Source organism: Gymnogyps californianus, chromosome Z (genome assembly GCF_018139145.2).
Source record: "Gymnogyps californianus isolate 813 chromosome Z, ASM1813914v2, whole genome shotgun sequence".
NCBI classification, from domain to species: domain Eukaryota; kingdom Metazoa; phylum Chordata; class Aves; order Accipitriformes; family Cathartidae; genus Gymnogyps; species Gymnogyps californianus.
The window spans coordinates 12,796,746-12,820,112 of NC_059500.1; the positions used below are offsets into that span (position 1 = coordinate 12,796,746).

Consider the following 23,367-nt stretch of genomic DNA (forward strand, 5'->3'; position numbering starts at 1 on the left):
TCTGGCCTGCTAAATTACAAGCCACAAATCCCCATAATCTCTACCATAGTGCTTGTTTCATGTGCAACTACCTTGTGCTCAAGTGCTGCAGGAACATAGTTAAACAGCAAGAACTTTTTCAGAAAGCATATATTTTGACAGAGAAATGAAGGCACACACACTGGTGTGCAGAAAGAAACAAGCTGACCATATCTTCCAACATCAGTAAATGAAACTTGAAATATTGGAAACTATATTCCATATATTTAAAAGCTATTTGCACGGAGAGTTCAGATGCTTATAAAGACAAGCTCAGTCTTAACATCTTTATGAATGGGATTTTCAGTGGGACAAACTGCATGAATTCTTACTTCCCCATATCCATTCTTGGTAATGATGAGTTATAAAAAGCAGGATATAATCTATGCGAAGTGTTGCTGTGTCAGTCCATATAACAGCAAATGAGAATTCATGCCACAAATCTCCATTGCATTTATCATATTTACTGGTATTCTCAGCAGAGTAATACATACTGCTTTTCCTCACTTTATCTGAAGAGGAAATCCTTTGAATCAAGAAGAGAAAGGAATGAAAAAAGTTCAGATGTTGCTTGCCTATCTATCTTTCGTGAGTGCTGTAACTTTAAAAAGAAACTATTGGTGGTATTATGAATTACATTACTAATTAATGCCTTATTTATAATACATAATTAAACAAAAATTTGGTTTTGGTATAGTAACAGTATAAATACTGGTTGTTAACTGAGTTGTACTATTTGCTTTTCTTCGCCTTTATCATGACAGCCTAACTACCTGATACTGGCAGTAATTAGCCATGTTCAGGGACATTGCTTGTTTCAAAAATTCAGTGTATTATCAAACAAAATACAGTCTCCAAGCGATCATGATATTGATATTTCAACTTATTGAACTTTTAACCATAAATAGGATGACAGTATTGAAAATAAAGCTTTTTAAAATTAAATGTGTGTTAGAATTTAATTTTTACCATATGAAAAAATGTTCATTCAAATAAATTGGATTATAGACTACGTGTTCAAAAATCAACCCATTATCATTAAATTCAACATTCTGAGCAACATGCATTCAGGAAGGCCACAAAGCTTAGTATGAACCCTTAATGGTGGAGATGGCTCAGTAGTGTACACACCATTAAAATCTTACAGAGATTTAATGTATCTATGGAAAACATTCTTAATCATGTAGTCAGGGATTTTAATCTGATAGGTATTTGGCTCTTCTAGATGCAATTTTTTGTGTCACGGAAGTCTTGCTAAAAATACTACAAAGAAATTTTTACAAAGAAATACTAGACCTAAAGAAAACACAAAGGTTCTACAGAACTCCACAATATTTTGGATGGACTGTTAAATTTTCATACTTAGATCTTGCAAATGTTTACAGCTTTCAACAGAACATGTCATCTGAGTACTCCTCCTTGGTAATGATACATTAATCTTTACTGGACACAAACCCTGATACAGTCCATTGACTTTACTTAGGTAGCCTAGCATAGAACTAGTCATACATGGCTATAACTAAGAATAAAGTAACCAGTTAGCTGCTGCTCACAAATTAGAAAAAACATTAAAAAAAATCATGTTTATGCTTATAGTTTGGTTGTAGATTATAGGTGATTCTGTATTTTGTTCTCTGGCTTTTTAGCAGTACTTTTCACTTCACTTTTCCCGTTTATCTTCAGGAGACATGATTGCAAGTAGCAGAATCTCTGAGCAAGATTTTCAAAAGAAGGTAAGAGACTTACTCTGTTGGCGGTGAGGGTGAAAGGCATTTAGATACTTTGGAAGATCACACTCTTATTTTTTCACTGACTGCTTTCACCTCCGTAAATATGGAGGTGAATATGCCAAATGCTTATGCAGCACTTAAGATCTCAATTTGAAACAAAAGTGAGTTTTAAATAGAGTGTGGGTCTTTCCAAGCCCTGCACACAACAGAAAGTTTTAGCCTTTGAGCATCTAATTTGGACAGAAGGTAAACATAACGCATTCACACTACACACGATAACACAATAAACCAGAGCCACTAGTACACTTATTCATTGTCTTCCTCACAGATTTTTTTAACAGAGTATTAACATCATTCCTTTTTTTAACACAAGGTCTTCTGTAACTTGAGACATAATTCTTCCTCCTTAAAGTAAATAACATTTATTTCAAAATTTCTTCTGCCTCATCTCCAACCTCTGTTAAATACCTTCCTTTGATCCCTTCTATGCCTGCTATCAGTACGTCCTTGACATCCATGGACCAGAAGCAACAAATGACAGCGCCAAGACTTCTTAAAAACCTTCTGTTTTTCGCGTGTTCAGTGTTTCACAAAATCAGTCCATGATGTAGACAATGCACATAAAGTCCTCCCTTCGCTTTTGCAGAGACACCTGCACATACCAAGTACGGTGTTTGCGGATTGGAACATAATCCATTTTTATTTTCATTCAAATGCTTGCTGTATGTGTTTCCTGAAGTTCCTTGATTAGTCCCTCAGTTGAGAGTATATTACTTTTTAAACAAACTCTTGCTATTCATTTAAAATGAAAATGACTGAAAGTGATATTCCCTAAATGTTTGGGAAGTGCTCCAACCTTTGTTAATACTTAATTGGAATATGCCTGAGGCACTTAACATACATTAACTTCATATTCACTGTTGTTTAATTTTACACAGGATGAAGGAAAATTGTAAATAACAGCATGCCTATGGGCAATGAGACAGGGTGGTGCACACCTAGGATTAATGAAAATGACCTTTCATAAAACTGGACAAAACAAAACACTGCTTTTAAGAAAAACAAAGAATATCTAGCAGAGTTCTTTCCCCATTGCTGGTAATTAGCAGGCTTTCTGTTGACCATCCTGAATTGCTATTATTTTCTTTTCTGTCCTGGTTTTGGCTGGGATAGAGTTAATTGTCTTCTTAGCAGCTGGTACAGTGCTGTGTTTTGGATTTAGTGTGAGAATAATGTTGATAACACGCTGATGTTTTAGCTGTTGGTAAGTAGTGCTTATGTTAAGTCAAGGACTTTTCAGTTTCCCATGCTCTGCCAGCAAGCAGGTGTGCAAGAAGCTGGGAGGGAGCACAGCCGGGGCAGCTGACCCGAACTAGCCAAAGGGATATCCCATACCATGGAACGTCATGCCCAGTATATAAACAGGGGGGAGTTGGCCAGGAGGGGTGGATCGCTGCTCGGGCATCAGTCAGCGGGTGGTGAGCAATTGCATTGTGCATTACGGGGTTTTTTTCTTTTTTTTTCCCCCGTTTTTTTGTTATATTCTTTTTCATTACTATTATTATTATTATATGTCGTTATTGTTATTATTATATTTTACTTTAGTTACTAAACTGTTCTTATCTCAGCCCATGAGTTTTACCTTTTTTCTCAATTCTCCTCCCATCTCACGGGGAGTCGGGGTGGGGGAGTGAGGCAGCGGCTGCGTGGTGCTTAGCTGCTGACTGGTGTTAAACCACGACATTTTCATAGCTAGTTTGGTTTAAAGTACATATTTTAAGCAAAGCTAAGATACCAGGTTTCAGCATGTGGGGAGACATCTTTACTGAAAGAAAGCTCAGACCGAAACCACTGAGTGTTTTGTTTGAGCAAGGACTTCACAATCTACTTTTTCCCTCTCTGAAGCCATACTGTTGCATTTGACCCCTTACTAAAACCTGGACGACTGTTTTTTAAGACCTTCTGAAGGCAAACCTGTTTAAATCGCATACAATGCAACCAGATGATCATGAAAGTACACCTTCAGTCTTCCTGTAAAGTCCCTACTGCCTGGATTTAATTAAATGAAGTTTAGCACTTTTCTCCACTCACACTTTTGTTTGTTTAGTCAGACTGTTCACCGCAGATGTTAGTCTTAACTTGAATAGTCATTAGGTACCTTCTCAGTCAAAAGTTTCAGATAATTTCTTGTAAGTGTAATGAAAAAGATTTTTTTTTCTCCTGACATTACAAAGCTGTTGCAAACACCCAATTGAGCAAAAAAGCTGGATTCTATTAATACTTATGGTAAGAAAAATACTTGAGTAAATATTTTTTACTGATCCAATGAAGCCCACCTGCATCAAGTCACTGCTTCCACTGGGTTTGTTTCATGTGAAGAGTATTACCCGAAAAGTATGGATTGCTTTCAATAATAAGAGCATATTACAAAGAGTTTATTCTGGTCTGCAGGCCCATCACCAGTACTGCTGATGATCATACCAGGCTCCTGTCACAAATTTCAGATGAAGCAGCTACAACAGTAAAACAAAACACATGTAGTTTTCTCCATGTGAACACCTAGGCAGAGTGTTCTCCCTCTACACACCCAGCTGAGCACCTGAGACTTATAAAAGTCCTTTTCGGATCATTTTCAGCAGGTTCATATCTTCCAGCAGATTTAAGTATTTTTCAGTAGATTTCTATTTCCAAGTAGAGCTGCCCCTCAAAACCAGCTAAAATGTAAAATGTTGCACTAGACAAAAAGCCTAGTTAGGAGGAGAAAGACTTTCTAAAAACAAATGAAAATGAACACAGTATACAGTTGAAAGACTTATCCTTTGCATTTCTCAGAAGAAACTGACTTAGAGAAGATGCACGGTAAACTGATAGATCCTACAACCAAGAGTATTTTGACATCCAGTTTTCTAACAATATTATATTTGAATTTTATGGAAACAGAGATATATTAAAAACATTTAAAACTGGGCTTAGTATACCGTGAAATACAAAGCAGAGCAACATTTTTTCTCACACAACTTCACACTCAGATGAGTTTCACTGTATACCTGGTGTCTAAGTTCATGTGAAGAAAGTAAAACACAGGCTGTTAATCTAAAGCCATATTTTGATCTAAACAGTACTTGCAAGATTGACATAAGGCATGAGAACCATGCACTTAGATCTGCATGTCACAGAGCTCAGCTGTAAACTGTCACTTCATGAGAAATCTTGCAAAGCAAAACAAAATCAAAATTTTTGTTCTGATTCAAAGCAACATTTTTTAACAAAAAAAAAAACCAACAAAAAATTCTGACTGGGGATCACTATCACTTTTCTGAGATGTCAAAACGTTTTGTTTCAGTTTCAAAAATACAATATTAAATGCATCAACACACCCTAAAATGAAATATTGCCCCCTGCTCCCCCACCAATCTAACATGTCCCCGTAATTTTGAAGTAACCATATTGTTCACTCTGACTGAGCAAAGGAATCTGAGTTAAACAGCTAAAACCTGTCGTCTTTGGTGTACATACAGGCCATGGAGAAGCTAATAAATCCATCCTTAATCAGGAAATGCAATGTTGCTCCTTTGCTCAATGCTATGCAGAAGAGAAACTTAGGGCGTTAAAACAACTACACTTTTACTTGATTGAGAAAACCAGTAGCTGGCATATGAGGATTTGGTGGAAGAGAATAATCTTCTAGCTGGGTTCTCAAGTCAAGGAAAGACTCCTTTAATTGCACATTTAATGTAAAGTATTTTAAGGGAGGGGCTTTTTTTCATGATGACTTAATTTGAGTTACTGCATTCTGGTTAAGGTACAGGTCTCTAAATCATGAAAATACACTGGGAGGGGAAAAAAAGGTTTTTCTCTTTTTCCTGAGAAGAAATAAAAAAATCATTTTTGGCTGCAAGCAGCGGAACTGGGAATATTATTGCATAGTTTAAAGTTGAACTAAGGGATCACAGAAGCATCTAGTAAATATTTTCAGATTGAATCTTCCGGTTATTACACATACAATTAGAAGTTAAAGAAAAAATCCCTAACATCAGCTGTCATGAAAGATTTTTCCTTCCCTTTTTGCTTTCTCAACCACTTTCTAAAGGCTCAGTGGGATTACTAGACACAGTAGATTTGTACAGTTTAAAGAAAGTAGATGTTAGCTTGTGGATGTTTGCTCAACAATTAAATTTATATATATACACATATACTTATATGCATACATATATATATGTAGATCAGTCCAGTCTGGTGGGTGAATATATATGACTGTGCAGACATATATGCGGTCCACCGGACTGGACAGATCTACAGTCCTTACTGAACCTATCCCTGATGTACTGGACTTGGATTATACTCCCAATGACAACACATTTTTCCCTGTCAGCAGTGCCAGCCAGGTTAAAAGGTGTCTGTCCCTTTACCTGTCCCTGGTCAATTTTTTCCAACCTCAGTGCTGTAGCTCACTTCCAAAGAAGCTTTTTGAAAGGTTGCTTTTGAAAGCTGGGTGACTGAAATTGCCTTAGGTTAAAAAAAGGCAGAATAGCCTGTCTCAAAGTGGGTAAAATCAGGAAGAACATAGGAGGATATAGGCACACACTCAGACAAGTGATCATTTGCACCCTGTTGCTGTAGGAAACCAAGCTAGAAACAATGCCCCCTTTCCAGTCCTGCAATTGCTCCCAATTTCACTTTATACTATGAAGAAGAAGAAAAAAAAAAGGATCTTTCTTCAGTTATTATCTTCTGTTCTACCTTTGAAATTTTGGGACTCATCAAATACTTCTTTCAAACTAACGAGTCAGCAAAAATATATGCCAAATTGTGGAGGATAAACAATGTGATGGTACTCAAAAGACCTCCTGTGAAATAGCTCTGCAATCTACTTCACCTCAACATCAATGAAAATGGTAATTTTCCATCACTACAAGCATCTAATTTTAATTGTTCTGTACTGTTCATTTAAAAATCCCAGCTCTATCATGTCAGTACCTTTTGCATCTGAAGGAAGAAAAAAAAAAAAAGTGTGGGAATGGGAAATGGTCATTAACACAAAAATAATAATCATTGCCACCTCTATTTACCAAAACAGTCTTTTTTTTTTTTTTTTTAAATGTTGCATCATATATGTTCTGAATGCTTTCCTTTCCATCTTAAAAAAAAGCAGATCAGATGCAGACAGAGACCTCTGTCAGGTCTTCAGTAGATGTATTTGTTCCCATGTAACTTTACCTTTGAAGCTCTCAAGCTCATAAACACATAAACATTTATTAAAATTAAACTTATTAAAATGTATCAGAATTTATTAGTCTACATTTTCCAGACACTAACATACTGACACATTTATGTTCCTACACAAACAGAGCCCCTGAACAGATGCCCATGACAGCCCAGCTGATACCAGGGTGGCAAAGCAGGGAGATGTGTCTTTGCAGATCGCTTGACATTTAACGTACTCGCTTTGTGCACACGAGAACCAATGGCAGCTCTTCCTCCTCCCTGATGTGGGGATCTCTCGTACACCATGGAAATACCCAGCATATCAGACTCGGCCTGGGGATGGACCTCCTCCATGAACACCCTTCCTTGCAAAATTCCTCATCATTTGACGTTTCTCAGCAAGAATGCACCACCCTTATTAGTTGCTGGCCCATTTCCGCCAAAAGCGATCACGAGAATGTCCATTGCCCAAAATGAAATGGGCCAACACAGAGCTGGCTGAATGCCCAAAACCGCAGATGGCCCTTGGCACCTGCTCTGATTCCCACCAGCTCCTCCTGGCCGTGCGCATGGTGCCCGTCATGGCACGGCGTGCTCCGTGCCCCTCTCACTTGGTAGTAAAGTGTCCCTTCCATGACTGGCAGTTTTGTCCCTTGCTGGTGGTCCCCTGGGATGTGAGGTCCAGGCTCTGGTAAGGTGATGTCTGTACTATGGCATAGCCATCCTCAGCCTGCTGAGACAAGCAAATAGTCACTACTACACTTTATTAAGTGCCGAGCTCAGTCCTCTCCTTTCACACATATACTCTTATTCAGGTGAAGGAACAAATCTACAGCATTTATAACGAGATTTCTATCTTTGTAAAATATGATTCCTCAGTATAAACAACAGTTCAGCAAATATTCAATCATTTCTTACCACAGTTGTCATGTTCACAGTAACTATCTAGATTAGCTACTTCATCACCAATGATAACTTATTTGTTGGGGAATAATCTTCCCTTCCATATTGATTTGGCTGTTCTCTTCCTGTCACCAGAAGTTTTTCCAATTAATAAGTCAGATTGCATTACCCTTACTCACACAGAATAGAGCCTCACTCCACAATTATCTCCATTGACTTCTGCAGTACTATTCCTGGTAGAAGTTATTTAATAAGGTTATCAGCCTGCACATTCAGATTTTAGCATAGTCTGTCTCCAGCTCTTATCACGAAAAGTACCCTTAACAGCCTTGCAGAACCTATAAGATGGTAACGCCACATTGTCTCAACCAAATGGGTCATTTTACACACTAACTGATTTTATCTATACCATCTTCCAGCACTTTCATTTACTTAATACTCTGAAGAAGAAAGAATAATTCATAGATCTTGCAGCTTTCTCACTGACTTTTTTCAAGATGTTACCCTGCTCCACCATTTGTTGTCATCACTTTTAAAATTTCACATTTTTATATTGCTTGCATGATACAACCAGCTTTTGTGAATTTACCTACTCTTTTGTGCTCATTCTCCCTTCTCTTTCCTTACCCATGAATGTCCTCCCCAAATCCTAGTCTATAATTTCACTAGCCCTTTTCCAGTTTGTCCTGTAAATGATTCTACAAGTTACAACTTACTTTTATCTTCTGTTTCTTCCATGTCTTCAATATCTGCAAATAGTCTGCACTGTTCTCTCTTCCACCCTTCAATATCATTTTCTCCCTACCCTACAACCACCTCAAAAATCTCTGAAACACTGATAGCTGGAAGTCGAACAAGTATCACGGGAGAACTACCACGTTAGATTTGACCATCTCGTACAATTTTTCCCCAAACCATTTGCTACTAAGCTTTAATTAGTACGATGTACCACTTCAGATTGACTTTTTTGTCATGTTCTTGCAAGGTAGGTCTCAGCTTACTGAAAAAATAACATGAGAAAGACACTATTATTGCTCCTGTGCAGATACAGTTTTCACCACTAGATCATCCAAGCCTCCTGCACACTTGCACATCTTCCCACTCTGTTCGCCCTCCTTGATAAGCAATGCATTTGCAGCTGGGAGCTGAAGTGCAGAGGCTAGATCTGGAACTAAGTAGATCCCACTGAAAGTAAATAAGCACCCTAACAGTGTTATAAATCCAGGCACAGCAAAGCAAGCACTTGAATCCCTGCCTTGTGAAACAGCACCCTGGAAAGACTTCTGCTTACTCATCTCGCATTGTACACTGCACCAAGGCTTGAGAGAGAACAGCCACGAGCACTTCAGACTACATTTGCTCTTTAGTGACAAATCCTTCCTTAGATAGTCCGAGGACAAATGGTTCTTTAGTCACATATGGAACACAGACTAAGTTCCAGCCTTTAAAATCTTTGTGAGAGAATTTCAGTCTTTCATGAAACCATGTTTCCTGGCGTACAAAACATAGCTAAGAAGTTAGTGTCTCAGATTTCTATAACATAATAGTAATATAAAACCAAATATATAGCTCTGGACTATGGTAACCACAGTCAACTTGCCACACATCCAAAAAATAAAGTTCAAATTTCCACGTTTTTTTAATATACCACTTGAAAGACACACCATAAAGATGTGTTTCATTATGAATCCAATCTCATTCCATGATCTTTCATGATATTAAAATGTGACCAGCATTTGAATAATGATTAGGAGTTTTTATTTACTAAACAAAAGGAAAATATATTTCCTGTATAGCTGAAGAAAAGAGATTTTCAGGCAAACTATTTCTAAATCAGTCAAGATAGAGCTATTTGTTAGAGGCATACAGGAAAATGAGTAAGAAAACTGCCCTTTATGGAAAACCTAAAAGCTGTGGGACACTTAACTGAAAAAATGCAGAATTGTTACCTTGCTTTTCATTTGCCTTAGTTGAAACTGTACTGACCTTCTCATAGAAATACAAATAAAACATGATATTTCTTGTCACCAAACTCAGGGACATGGACTATTTCTTACATTCCTCAGTGTCCATTATCAGCATTTTACTCAAATACAAACATGATTCAATCATCAGTGCCCCACTTCTCTTAACCAGTAAAGCCAGTCACTATTTTAGCAGAAACACTTTAAACAGAAACCCTATACTGGTAGGGTGGATTCATTAGGCTGGCAGTGCACAGACATTACACAGAACTATTCTCCACACACAGGACTAGTCTAAGTCCCTTAGCAAGCAGGTAAACTGCAGAGAGTTTAATGTTAAGGATGTGTAGGTTTCAATTTCTAAGATAAGACAGGACTACCAGACCTGCGAAAGCAATACCCTGTTCCTATGATGGCAATAAACCTTCACTTTAGGAATATTTAAGGGCTATTTTTCAGCAACCAATGGAATCAGTAACAGTCTGAGGAAAGCCAGTCTGGAATGGATTGGTAGCCATGCACATCAATTTTATAGCTGATTACAGATTACAAGTGCAAGAAATATAAAACCATCCTTCTGTAATATTTGTAAAGTATTTTGCATATTTTATGTCATCATTTTTAATGGTTAATTGGAAGTTGAAACCTAGCACAAAAATGGGTTACTGACACCCTGTTATCTGGGCGCCCTGATCTCCACTTTTCTGCTGTAGCACAGAAAAACTTAATCAGATACTAAGAAGCTGCATTCTTTATAGTTCCCAGCTTTATGAGACATTTAATACAAGTGCAGCACACACAGCTTTCTCACTTTTCATCCCCAGCTTTAGGGCAGGCAGAATTCATTTTACTGATCATCCTTTTGCAACAAACACAAAATATCAGTATAATACTATCACTTCAGAACGATCAAATTTTGTTGGCTTTTCTCACATGATTACTTCCACTGGCTTCCAAAAGACTATAGTATGAATATTTTTTTTTCCTATGTCTACCAAAACATTAGCAGCATCTAAAAGAACCAATGTTCAACAACAGGTGCACAGCAGGAGGGGAAAGAAAGAAAACAAAAGAAAAAAAATTCCAAGCTGCAGCCGAGTATAATTACAGACATAAAGCCTTGAACACAATTTTATCACTAGAAAATTAATGATATCACATTGAAATGAGAATGTGTCATATCCAGCATCCTCAGGGGCAAAGAAGATAAGAATTCAGTGAACCTCCAGGTGCAAAGCATAGACGAAAGAAATACTCATCTATGAAATCTTTTGTCTGGACCCCACCATTGCCTCTGGATGTCTTTGGATTTTTACTTCAAGTACTGGGGATAGTCAGTGGGGATGTGAGCAAGGACAGACCCACACAGTCCATTTTGCCATCATAACCTCCACAGAAATCTGTATACAAGTAAACTTATCTGCTCCTGCTCCTCCTCCCTAGCTGGACAGGTCCACAAGAAAGCATCAGCGGTGCAGCCTCAGACAGACCCATTCCTGCAAGCTGTAGCATGATGGAGTAGAAGTGGAATCAGCACAGCCTAGAGGACAGACATGCAGAGAGAATATTTTGATCTTGTACCTTGGTGTCTGTTTAGTATGTATTCAGAAAAAGTCTTGTATAAAATTCTATAAAGACTACAGTATGTATGTGTATACATTTACATACACACACACACACACACACACACACACTTGTATCCCTACCACCAGTGCAAAGTTATGAAGCTACAGAGTCCTTACTCACTCTCTAATTCCCTCCACCCTTTTTCCTCAGATTATTATAACTGATAGTACTCCTACTCAGTTATCTGATAAAAGTTACCAAGCTGTGAACTTGCAGGACAAAAGCTGCCTCCTACAGACCTTATAAAAATGGCACAGTGTACAACACTGCAGTGGTGCATAGCTACACTATATGGCATTTAATCTTTTTTTCCTTCAAATAATCAAGGGTTACTCAGAAGAAAGAACGAGGCAGCTAAGGAGAAATGTCCACTGTTGTGCAACATCTTAGTTAACTGTGTTTAACTGATGTGCTGAACCCAGCTCACACTTGCTTTTAATTGTCATGGCTCAGCTACATCAATTAAGTTATACTGAACCACACTATTTCACTATTTTGCATATTAGTATAAGAGCACACTATTTTCCCAAAAATTCAAATGTACAGATCATGTCCTCTAATACTTTCTGTATTCCTGAGAGTCCATGAGCCATTTCAATCAAAAAGGCACTGTATAGTGTACTTAACATTCCATAGAAAATTATTATAAATACACAATAAAGTATGACAAATTTTTTAGTAAGCCAGCAGCACTGAAGTTTGCAGTTAACATAACTTTGCAACTATACAATCTAGGAACAGCCTCACAGATTCAGCTAAACCAGATTCCTAATGAGCTGCATCATCACCTGAATTTCATTTAACAAAATTTATGCTACTAGCTGAAAAGACCTTTCTTAGTTGGAAAGCTGCTATCTAAATTATTAAAATACCTGCTTTGAAAGGAAAGGAATTGTTGTAAGAAGTCTGAGACTGCACAGAGGTACTGAACTATCATGTCACTGAAAACACTTAGCACAAAAAGGATAATATAAGTTTTCATACCTTTGTTTAAAGAGGAAAAAAATTAGTTAAATTCAACAACTGATTGCAGATCACATCATGCTTGTATGATCAAGATCGTACTTTTATTTTGTGTTAAACCTATGCATACATATAAAACCACAAGCTTTTACATAGCAAAACTGGAAGCTTTTCTGGTCTATGTTGTACCTCATTTTGTTGCAAAGAAGAGTGGTCAATGACAGTATTTTGGCTAGTTGTCCCCTTATGGACTGAATTACATATTTTCATTTTCCACAGGAAAGGCTCATAAAACCACATCTTTCTCCTTTTCTTTCTGAGGCAGCACTAGTGATAGTAAGGACTTTATTTATGAATAATGTTAAGAAAACCAGTGCGTTGGCTTTATCAGTCATCACCCTCAGGGTAACAGCTTTGTTATCATAAAAATCTTCTTTATTTTTTCAGGATATCCACATAATATGTGGAAATCTTTCAAAGAAAGAGGAGATTCCCTACTGAACCTATCCCTGTTGTGAACCTCTTATCTCAGGAGCTCTAAAGAGAGAAACAAATTAAAAATTCCCTAAGATTACAAATGATGCATGAACCTCAGCACACGTTAAAATAGGGTTATTAAAAGGGAATTAAAGGTAGGAACTATGAAGGGGAAAAAAAAGAAAATGAAATGAATGTATCAATTAACAGCTACCACTATTAGAAATCACTGTACAGTAGTTCTCCAAAGGGAAGTCTGAGAACCCAGCACCCTTATTCCCACTGAACTGAGGCTTCTGTCATACAGCAAGTTAATCACTTACACATATCAGCAAAATGACTCCTGTCTCATACACATTGCATTAAATTTTTCTGCAGTGTAGAAGTCTCTCAGTGAGACAACACAGTTTCCCACTGGCAAAGCCAAGCAAGCTCTCAGAAAGTGAGAGAATGAGTTTGAATTTCCTTATGCCAAAGACAGAAGCCACATCTTGAATAAGCTCTCTAAGCTTTAAATTGTTGTGTGAGTCCCACCTTCTCCTGTATTTTCTTAAGAAAACAGGAGCATTCCTATATTTTGCATTGTGTCTAACGCCTGAGGACTGCTCTGTGAAACTGGTACTGTATGAGCCGCCCAGAATAGCTTAACATGTTGGGGAACATAAAGACCTCCGATCCTGTTTGGCAGTAGGCATGGGTTCACACAATGATATCCTCATCTTTTCTGAGATTACAGCGCTGCTCAGCATACAGAAAGAGAAAACTTTAAGCTCCTGGTGAAGTTTAATGTACAAAGTACAGAAATGAAACTCAGGGGATTGCAGTTTGAGAGTTAGGTGCATGCATTCTTTCCCCGCATTTGAGAGCAGGCACTGATTTAGCTCTAAATGCAGTTCTAAATGCAGTTGAAAAGTACTCATCCTGCCGGTCCACTCCAAAGCAGAGCATTCCCAGGGCACACCAGAATCTGCTCTAGAGATCTGTAACAGAAAAGTCAAGATTGGTCTGCATGGTGGGGGGGGAAAAGGTCTGGGTGTGGAACCAGTAAAAGGAGCAAATTGCAGAAGAGCAATAAGAATGGCACCTACATTACCGGGTCACAAACACTGCACCGTACATCTGTGTGCAGCTTCTCAGGATGTGCAGGCCAGGAGACAAAGGGAAAGCGTACAAATCCTGATAATTTACTGAGGTGGGATAGAGAGACTGCTCACAGCCAGCTCATAAAGGGCACAAAGAACTATATACAAAGGCAGCATATGGTAACCAACCTAGAAACCCAGGAGAGGCAGACTTGTATGATAGTATCCTTTGTCCTACGTCTCACCCAAGGAGTCCTGGAAGGACTGTCTGTGGATGACCAGAGTACATGTGTTTTGGGGCTGGACTGCCAGACACGCATCTCAGTGCTTATGGGTTTTTCCTTATGAAAGCATGAATCTGAACGAGTGAAGTTAGTTTTGCTTTAATTTTTGGAAATAAACACATTTTCCTCTCCTGTAAGAGCTTGCATTCAGCTTTGCTACACAGTTGCAACAGTATTTCCTACACCAGCTTGCTGGAGTCTAGCATTTTTCTTAGCATCTTTTACATGGAAACCTTCAATGCAACAAGGACTTCTTACCCATATGGTCAGAAATTCTTTCATCTGTTCTTTACCAGAAATATTCGGTCTTTTTCTAGCCACTCTTCTGGCCTCTTAATTGGCCAAAGGGAGATCTTGCAAGCTTCTGAGTTTTGCCCTGCTCAGCACCCACTGAGGAGACAGAGAAACGCCCACTGAGGGCATGAAAGCTTCTTCAGCTACAAGCCGAAATGAAACACTCTCTGGCAGAACACAAACAAAAGCTACTCTGGTACCACAGGAAGGCTAGCGACCAAGTTGACTGACACCTGAAGCCCCCTCCTTCATCCCCTACCCCGATGTCCTCCAAGCCAGAGACTATTCAAAGTCAGCCAAGAGCATCTACTCATATCCAGGAGATGAGCAGCATTTCACATGCACTCCTCCAATTGCTAGTGCTTTTTTCAGCACTGCCATACAAGTCGCAAGCACACAGGGTCAAATTTGACTTTTACACTAGTTTTACAGCTGCTTCTTTCACAATAAACAGAGGTTTCAAAAGTAAAAAAGGCACAACCTTCCTCTGTCAAATGAAGAGAGCCTTCTGGGACTGCTTTTGGTAATAAAGACCTTCTATTTAGATTTCTGAGCATCTCTGGTGCTTTTAGTGCCTTATTTTAGATTTTATATGCCTGAGTCCTTCAGTAGATCCAGTCACTTATATTTACACTGCAGAGTAATGAAATATTTAACTGTTGTTAAAGCTACAGTTCTTATATCCCTAAAAAAATTAAAACCAGAAGAAAAACAAAATCTTCCATAGGATTTCTTTGAAAACTTCCACCTTTTTGCATCTTACTTTTGGACTGTTAAAGTCCTTGGGAAAACGTGTCATGTACACTGCTCTGATTCTAAATGATTTTACAGCATCCACCCTGAAGCTTTTCTTCCTCACCAGTACAGCACAGGAAAACTCCCTCAAACTGTAAAAACAAGGTAAGATGTTTTATAATTTAAAAAAACCCCATCACTTCTGTATGAAAAGCAGTAACAAAATTCAAAATTATAAGTCTTAAAAGCCTCAGCTGGGAACGAGGCGTTCTACGAGCCAAGTAGAACGATTTGACCATCTTCACCATGAAGAAAGAATTACCAAATGCCCACAGTCATGGTTCTGACTGAGGAACAGACAACAGTATCTCATACTTAATAAGGAGAAGAAACACAGGTGTAGCTAATTATTCACAATTCACGCACAAACACACCAGCTGCTATTTCAGTAGCCCATATAATTTTTGTAGGCAGTCATTATAACAGAAGTCATGCCCACTAACATATTAGGCCTACTGTACGCGCAGGCTTTGCAACCGCCTCACCTCTGGGTATGCCCTGAGCTCTCACACGCTAATCAGCATCAGGCTGGGTCAGGCACTTGGAAGCGAGTTTGTCAAAGCACAGCACCTGGATGCTGCTGGCTGATTGCAGCACATTCGTCTATTATTGAACCAGTACTACACCAGGGGGTTAAGAGTTGTACTAGTCTAGGTGCTAAATAGCAAACAACTGCGAAAGGCACTTGAGGTCATCGAAAATCCTGCAGCATTTGTAAAATGGAGATGCTCAATCTTCTGGCCCTTACAAATTTTCACATGAAATAAATTAACCTTAATGAGCACCGCTGCTAATAATCTCAGCAGAGGCTACGGATTGTTTGTAGAGCAGCTCTCCAAAGCCTGCCCTCACTTCAAAGACATGCCAGTACATGACACAGTTGCATTTTTCCTCAGTGCTAATCTTTTACTTTATCCAAACTTCGCATTCAGTATTTTTATTCATTAAAAATACACTAATATATATGAATATAATAATTCCATTAGCTTTTGTTTGATGGTCACATCTTTCCACGGTAATTCTCTTTCACAAAATGTTCTCTTTCTCTGGATTATCCAACCAATTTGCTGTCTTCCCAGACTTAAACCATACTCCCTCCTATAAAGCTAGATCTAAAGCAGCCTCTTTATGCCCTCTAAATGTAATGTCTTTTATCTTCTCTTCTGCTACAACTACATTCTGACTGCACAAAGACCCTTGACAGCACAAAGAGCAAGCAAATGGCCTTGAAAGTCATGAAATAATACCAGTTGCAAGCTTTTTAAAAAAGAGCTTTATAATCACGTGCTGCTATTATTCTCTGAACGATACGGGGTTTTATTTTGGAAGGGATGTGGCAGTGAATTCAATCCGGATATTGTACAGAACGATGACTGTTCCCACGCAGTTACAGTTAAACTTCCCAGTATGATAATACAGATACCAGATATCATTTAACAATATTCAGGAAAGACCTTGTTAATTTGTGATCACTAAAAATCCAGCTTTAAACCACTACTTTAAATCATTTGCAAGTTTGGAAAAGAGGCTTTCTATACATCTTGCAAATGTCTTTGCTGAACTGAACAAAACCAAAAGGGGATACTGAACACAGTGAGATAGCCGGAAAGAGAAGAGTAACAGATGACTGCTTTGGTAGGAAAGTAGCTGCACTAAACTAATCTGAATGGCATTAGTTTATCATACAAAGACATTTAATTTATTTCATTATTCTCTGTGGGCAGCTAAAGCACCCCAAGGCCCTAACATATTCCAGAAGATGAGCACAGCGGACAAAGACTCCTTCAGAGTGCAATATTTAATGAAACTTAAATTAGGTCTCAAAAGAGCAATACAGTGTATATTAAACATGGCACCGACACTGAGCCATTCTGTTCATACGCATGTGTTTTAAAGTAATTGCCATCAAATTCACACAGGGCCCCAGAAGATTTTAATACAGTTTTAATATAGCCATGCATATAGCTTCCATTTTAACATACACTTCATAATAATGTGTTAACATGAGGCACAGGACAGAAGGGTAAGGAAAAGTCTGCAGCTAAGACTGAATACTTCCTTAAGAAACAAAAGAAAACAATTTTGTTGTCTTAGCAATGAAGTGAAAGGCTACAGGATTTTTGGTTCTGTTTGCCACTATAAATTTATATATATATATGTCAAATAAAGTTAAGAAATGATGTATTACTATTTTAAACACTGCAATTTAACAAGGTGATCAGGAAGGTATTATTGCCAAACATTTTATATATTGTTATGTTCCTATGTATTTATGTGGGGAAAAAAAACCAAAACTAAACAAAACACAAAACACCCAAACCCCCAAATCCAAACTTGGATTCAATCCATTCTCTAATAAAAAACTTACCTGCAAACATACTCACTCCCATATAGCACTCTGATGCACTGTAGTACAAAATACTATGCAGTAAAAGTTAATTACAAGCAAAAACATTTTTAAACAGGAAAATAATCCACCAGTCTTCAAAAATTTGACCTTAGCAAAAACAAAAAAAAGTTTTTTCAAGTAACTATGACAAAGAAACAGGTACTTAAAACCTAGAATCAAAAACATGAAAAAACATATGGTTTTGAAATTCACGGTTTTGAAAACGATCAGTATACAACTGCAATTATCTTGAATCAAAAAAAGTGAAATTATAAAAAGAAGGACAACAGGATAGCATGGTTCTGTTTGTGGAGTATACTGTAGCAATTTTGTTCTGCAATGCACTGTCTTCCAAATCCAGGGAAGTAGCGTTCAGTCAGGCCAGAGGAAAAAAGACTCAACACAGCAAGACATTGAAACACAGAGACACTACCACAACTAGAACAAAAGAAAGACAAATACTTGTTGTAGTCCAGAACACGATAAACAGAATTAAAGACAAGATTTGGGAGTAAGAAGCAAAGACTGGAACTTCAAGATTTGACTGCTTATCGGACAGAAAGCAGAATAGGAAATGAAACAGACCTTAACCAAAAGTAGAGGAAGGTTTAAGCTCTTGATACAACTGTAGTAATACTTCTCCCGTCACTGCTGATGCGTAGATGCTGTAATGCATCAGGCAATTCCACAGATACTCTCTGGTTTCTTCCAACCGTCAACACAAGGGGGTTTGGCTGAACTGCAGTTTTAGGCCCAGATGTGAGTGTCTGCCTATGATATCAAGCTACTAACTGTTAGAACTGGTCATATAGACAAATCCAGACTACAAGTATTAAGCCTTGAACAGGTATATCCTTCGGGATATATCTGTATATTCACTTTTCCTGTAAGTCTCAGTATTTGTAGTTTCCTGTAGCCAAGGATCATGCAAGTGTGTCATAAAGGAAACCCACCACCTCTAAACCATTAATTGGAGAACACTGTAGTGACATACTCCTTTTGCACCATCTCACTAAAGACTTTTCCTAAATCTTGTATTTTCTTGTCTTCTGCTCTCAAAAACAAACTCACAACAACCAGATCAGATGATTGGTTAAACAAAACTTTTGCAACTTGACTGCATTAAGTGATAATTTACTGCAGTTCATCTGGAAGCAGCAATTCGACGAAATCTCTTCTTTGGCACTCTTCACATTAATTTGAATCTTACTGAAATACTCATCCTTTTTTTTTTTATTCCCTCTGTATTTTGTAATCTGCAGGGTTGTTTTATAATTTCTCTATCAAGATACAGAAAAAATTACAAAAGTAAAGAATCCTTTGTATAAACTTCCATAGAACTTAGTACTCTCGCATAAAAACTCCATTTATTGGGAGCGCCCTAGAAGTTTAATTAAAAAAAATTTGCATATTGTATCAGAAAAGTCCAGAATCTCTTCTCTTTTGTACATGCCAATACTTTAACTTTTGAAAAGGATGCCTGGCACAGTTACACATTTCTCACATTGTATCTTAACACAGTCCTATGTTGTACTATTTTGACAGATTCTTCATGTTGCTTGGGTATTCATACTTTACTGGAAACTGCTATTAAGACAATCCTGTTGGTGCACTTATTGCAGGTACTGTAATTCTTGAGCATTTATCAATTTAAGCATTTCTGAGAATACTTCATTTATAAAACAATAAACACCGTATCCAGACATCAACACCCACTCTTTCTCATTAAGGCCAACACCCACAACTTCTCATTAAGGAGAGATTAACTGCACTGTGCCAAATTGTTTTTCCATTTTGAGAATGCACTTAATTGAGGCTGCAGATCCAAAGAGACTTAAGTTTAACAAGCACTACAGCCATTTTATGATTAGAGGCTCATGCTGACATTATATGAAGTAACTACTCTTTTCAGAAGTTGCATTATCAAAGATAATTATAGAAAAGATGGATTTTCACCTTTTCATGTTACTTTGTTACCTTTCATGTTCACCTTTCATGTTACTGTTACATGAAACAGACCTTGGCTATTCAAGCTTTAAGAAACCAATCCCAAACCTGAAGGCATCAGACAGCTTTTAAATGACAAAAAAATGAGGGAACATTACAAAACTGATCTCTTGGTTCTTTACAAGGGTTGCTTTCAATCAGATCTTCCAAAGGAAGACAGGTCTGAAAAATAACTAAGTAATGCGCTTTCAAATAGCAGATTTTCTTAAGGAAGAAAGGTCCAAAAAATAACCAATTCCTTTGGCTTTGAGGAAGTGCATTACAAAGGTCTGAAGGGCGTTTCATCTACAATTTCAAAATAACTCCATTAAAAAAAATCACACTTAAGACAGTCATTTGGTGTGTCATGGTTTTATTTTTTATCAGTTGCAGTTTTATGTGAAAGTGTGACATTCAAACCAATATTCATGTGACAGTGAACAAAGTCCATCATTAAAGATACAAATACTGTTTTGCAGTAAACGTCCAGACAATTCAGGGGAGTTCAAACGATCACCAGCTTTTACTGGAGTGCTGACAACGAAGCTTGCAAGCTTCCTCCACTCCCTTTCCTAACAGACACACACTACTAAGAACTAGTCAGAGCCACCTTTTGATAGTCTCCACGGCTATTGAGGTCTACATGACAGTCACTAACTCAAAGAGAAAAAAGGTGATCCGCAGCTGGTCCCTGAAGGAAGCACATTTCAATGCGATGAGGTGACATGAGACCAACTGCTCTTTTCACCGTGGTTCTTTTCTCCATGACAACAGCTGCTTTGAGGCATTCCTCGACTAAAACGCGGGCCTCTTCCAAGCGTCAGTGTTCCAGCTGAACCTGCTCCTTGATCACGGTCAGTGCTTCCCGGTCACACATCTGGGAACGGGATTAAAAAACCCAACCAACTCCTCCCCCACCCTTTCTTTGGGAAGAGCCTGTTTCGACTGAAAGGGTGAGAGCCAGCCCCGCGCTTCACCGGGCGCAGTGAAGGGAGGCAGGAGGGGGTAAGCCGCTTCTTCCCCGCCCCGAGGTCCACCGCCGCCCGCGGAGGCGGCGAGGGCGGGCACGCAGGGAGGCCCCCAGCGCCCTGCGGCGCCGCCCCCTCACAGCGGCCCTGCCGGCCGCGCCTTCCGCCGGGGCCGGCTACACGGGCGGCACCAGGCTCCTCTTCTCCAGCGGCTGCTCGGGGGAAGACGGCGGCTGCTCGTCCTCCTCCAGCAGCTCGTCCAGCTCCTCGTCGTTCAGCTCCGAGGCCTCCGGCCCGGCGGCGGCCCGGCAGCGCCGCAGGTGCTGCAAGGCCCGGCGGTGCTTCTCTTGCAGCCGCCCCAGCTGGGCGCGCAGGGCCTCCGCCTCCTCCCCCGGGTCCGCGGCGGCGGCGGGTTCCTCGGGGCCACCGGGGCCGGGACCCAGCAGCGCCTGGCGGAAGAGGCAACGGTTCTCGCGGCGCAGGCGGCGGTTCTCCAGCCGCAGCCGCGCGTTCTCTTGGCGCAGCCGCGCGTTGTGCCACTCCCGCTCCTCCCGCTGCCGCAGCGCCTCGCTGTGGCTGGCCGCCAGGTCCGCGTACCGCTCCGCCAGCTGCTGCGGCGAGCCCCGCGACTGGCCCCGCCAGCCCTCTTGGCCGCCGCCCGGCTCGGCGAACTCCTCCGCCCCGCCGCTGCGGCCGCTACCGGCGGCGACGCGCCCCGCCCGGCCTCTCCGCGCCGAGCCGTTACAGCCCCAGCGCCCGTCCACAACGCGCATGCGCCTCATCCGTGCCGATCCCGCAGCCCGCCTGCACGCCCCGCCGCCGCCGCCGCCGCGAGAGGAGGGAGGTGCGCGGCGCCGACACCTCCTTATGCAAATAGAGGGGCGGGGCTTCGGCCGCCGGAGGAGGGGTCGGGGGTCGGGGTGGAAGAGCCGGCGCGGCCTGGCGGCGCCATTTTGGGGGCGGTGCCATTTTGGGCGAGGGGCTCAGCCGGGCGGTCGCCAGGAGTGTGCCTCCTGCTGTCAGCACGGCTGGCGAGCGGGGCTGTTGGGTCCTAAGCCCAGAAACCCGTCAGCTCTTTTTGGGTCATAGCTTGTTCTCTTCCACCCTGTTTCCCAACCACGTGAGGTGACAGATGGGCTTGGGCCGCTGGGTGGTCGCCTCTCAGAATACCCCAGTCCACCCCGTTGCCTGTGTGACAAGGTGGGGTTTCACTGGTGGGCGTGATTGCGCAGCCCTCAGCTGTTCGTGTGGGCCTCGTTTTTTTCGTTACTTAAAAGTGGTGGCCACGGCACGGAGGAAAGTTAATGTCAGCTCAGAAGCACTTGTTAAATGAAGACCTGGTCGCATAAATGCTGGTCCATTCTAGTGTTGCTAGGTTGTTGGGATTTAAGAAGTAAGAAATACAGGCTATAAGGATGCATAGTGTGTGAATAGTTCTGACAGCTCGTAGATGAAACGGCTTAAAGTAACGATCATGGGGTATAAACTTGCCCATAAAGGATTTCCAAAAGAAGAGAAATAGGATGTGAGGACTCTATTTTGATGGCATTTCACAGTGGGTGGTGGAACCCATTAATCTTCTGAAATTCTCATCAATTCTCTTTGACTATCCTCCTTTACATAACCATGCATGTAGCTATCTGCACAGTTAAGTAGTCCTGTTGGGATTACCATGACTGTGCAATAGATATCACTGTGGACCTCTGCGTATTTTTTGCACTTCAGGTTGTAAACTGTTTTGTGACGGGGACTGTGCTTTGCTTTATGATCCAATGTTCTGTTAATTACCAGCTGAAACTTTGAGTATGGATTGTGTATTTGAAGTTCAACAAACAATGCATAGCAGTAATTGTAATAATTATTTTCAGGACCTTTTCAGCACCTTTTCAGCTCTAAGTGATGACTGTTTACTTAAAAAGTTTAGAAAAGAAACAGCAAATCACTGCAGAACAGGAGTAATCTTAGTATTACTGTACTTTTGCCATGACTGCTGATCAGCAAAAATGAATTTACAGCGAGTATTTCCTGTACTAAGCCAGCTTCCAAGGAGAGATTGACTAGGGCATTATAGTAATTCCATGTAATATGTGACTAAACTGGTTTTGCGTTGAAAGAAACATGTTAATGCCTGTTTATTAGTCACTCCTTAATGTTGCTGCTTTGGAAATCCATAGGTATACCCGCTGCCAAGATGCCCATACAACTTTACATTGAGCTATAGGCCAAAACCAGTAGAGCGCTGAGACTCTCTAGTCTGTGTGGAAGTGGACCAGGGCTTTGCACTCCTGAGAAACAGTGCATAGGGTAACAGAGCTTGAGCTTTTGATGACCAGTAAGTTAGATTACAGTCATCGTTAACAGCACCTTCAATTTTGATTTGAGGCTGACTATTCCTTGAGTCTTGTGGTGAATGTTGTACTATGGCTCTCAATTCTTTTTATTCATCTATTTTAGCTTTTCATGTGCCTTTATTGTACTCTGGAAATTGCATGCATGTATACAAGCATAAAGATTGATGGGCTGTGTTCCTATAAAAATCATACACATCAGAAGGGAATTGACTGAATTTTAGATTCCTCAGACAATTTTTAAACACTAATTTGATATTCTTGGGTTAAAGGTAGTGACAACAAGTAGTGATTGGGGAAAGACGATAAATCAGCATAGACAAACTTTGGTTGTG

At 40.0% G+C, this 23,367-nt stretch overlaps 1 protein-coding gene across 1 annotated transcript; it reads right to left on the reverse strand.

The window, feature by feature from the left end:
* Positions 1-20,083: 20,083 nt before the first annotated feature.
* TUSC1 (tumor suppressor candidate 1) lies at positions 20,084-21,466 on the reverse strand. The gene has a single exon (XM_050913412.1). It carries the CDS (start codon positions 21,464-21,466, stop codon positions 20,861-20,863), a length of 606 nt encoding a protein of 201 aa, XP_050769369.1. The 3' UTR covers positions 20,084-20,860.
* Between the last annotated feature and the right edge of the window lie 1,901 nt (positions 21,467-23,367).

Bases quoted from the DNA above. Each gene is read 5' to 3' on its own strand.
- TUSC1 (XM_050913412.1), bottom strand. From the start codon at position 21,466: ATGAGGCGCATGCGCGTTGTGGACGGGCGCTGGGGCTGTAACGGCTCG.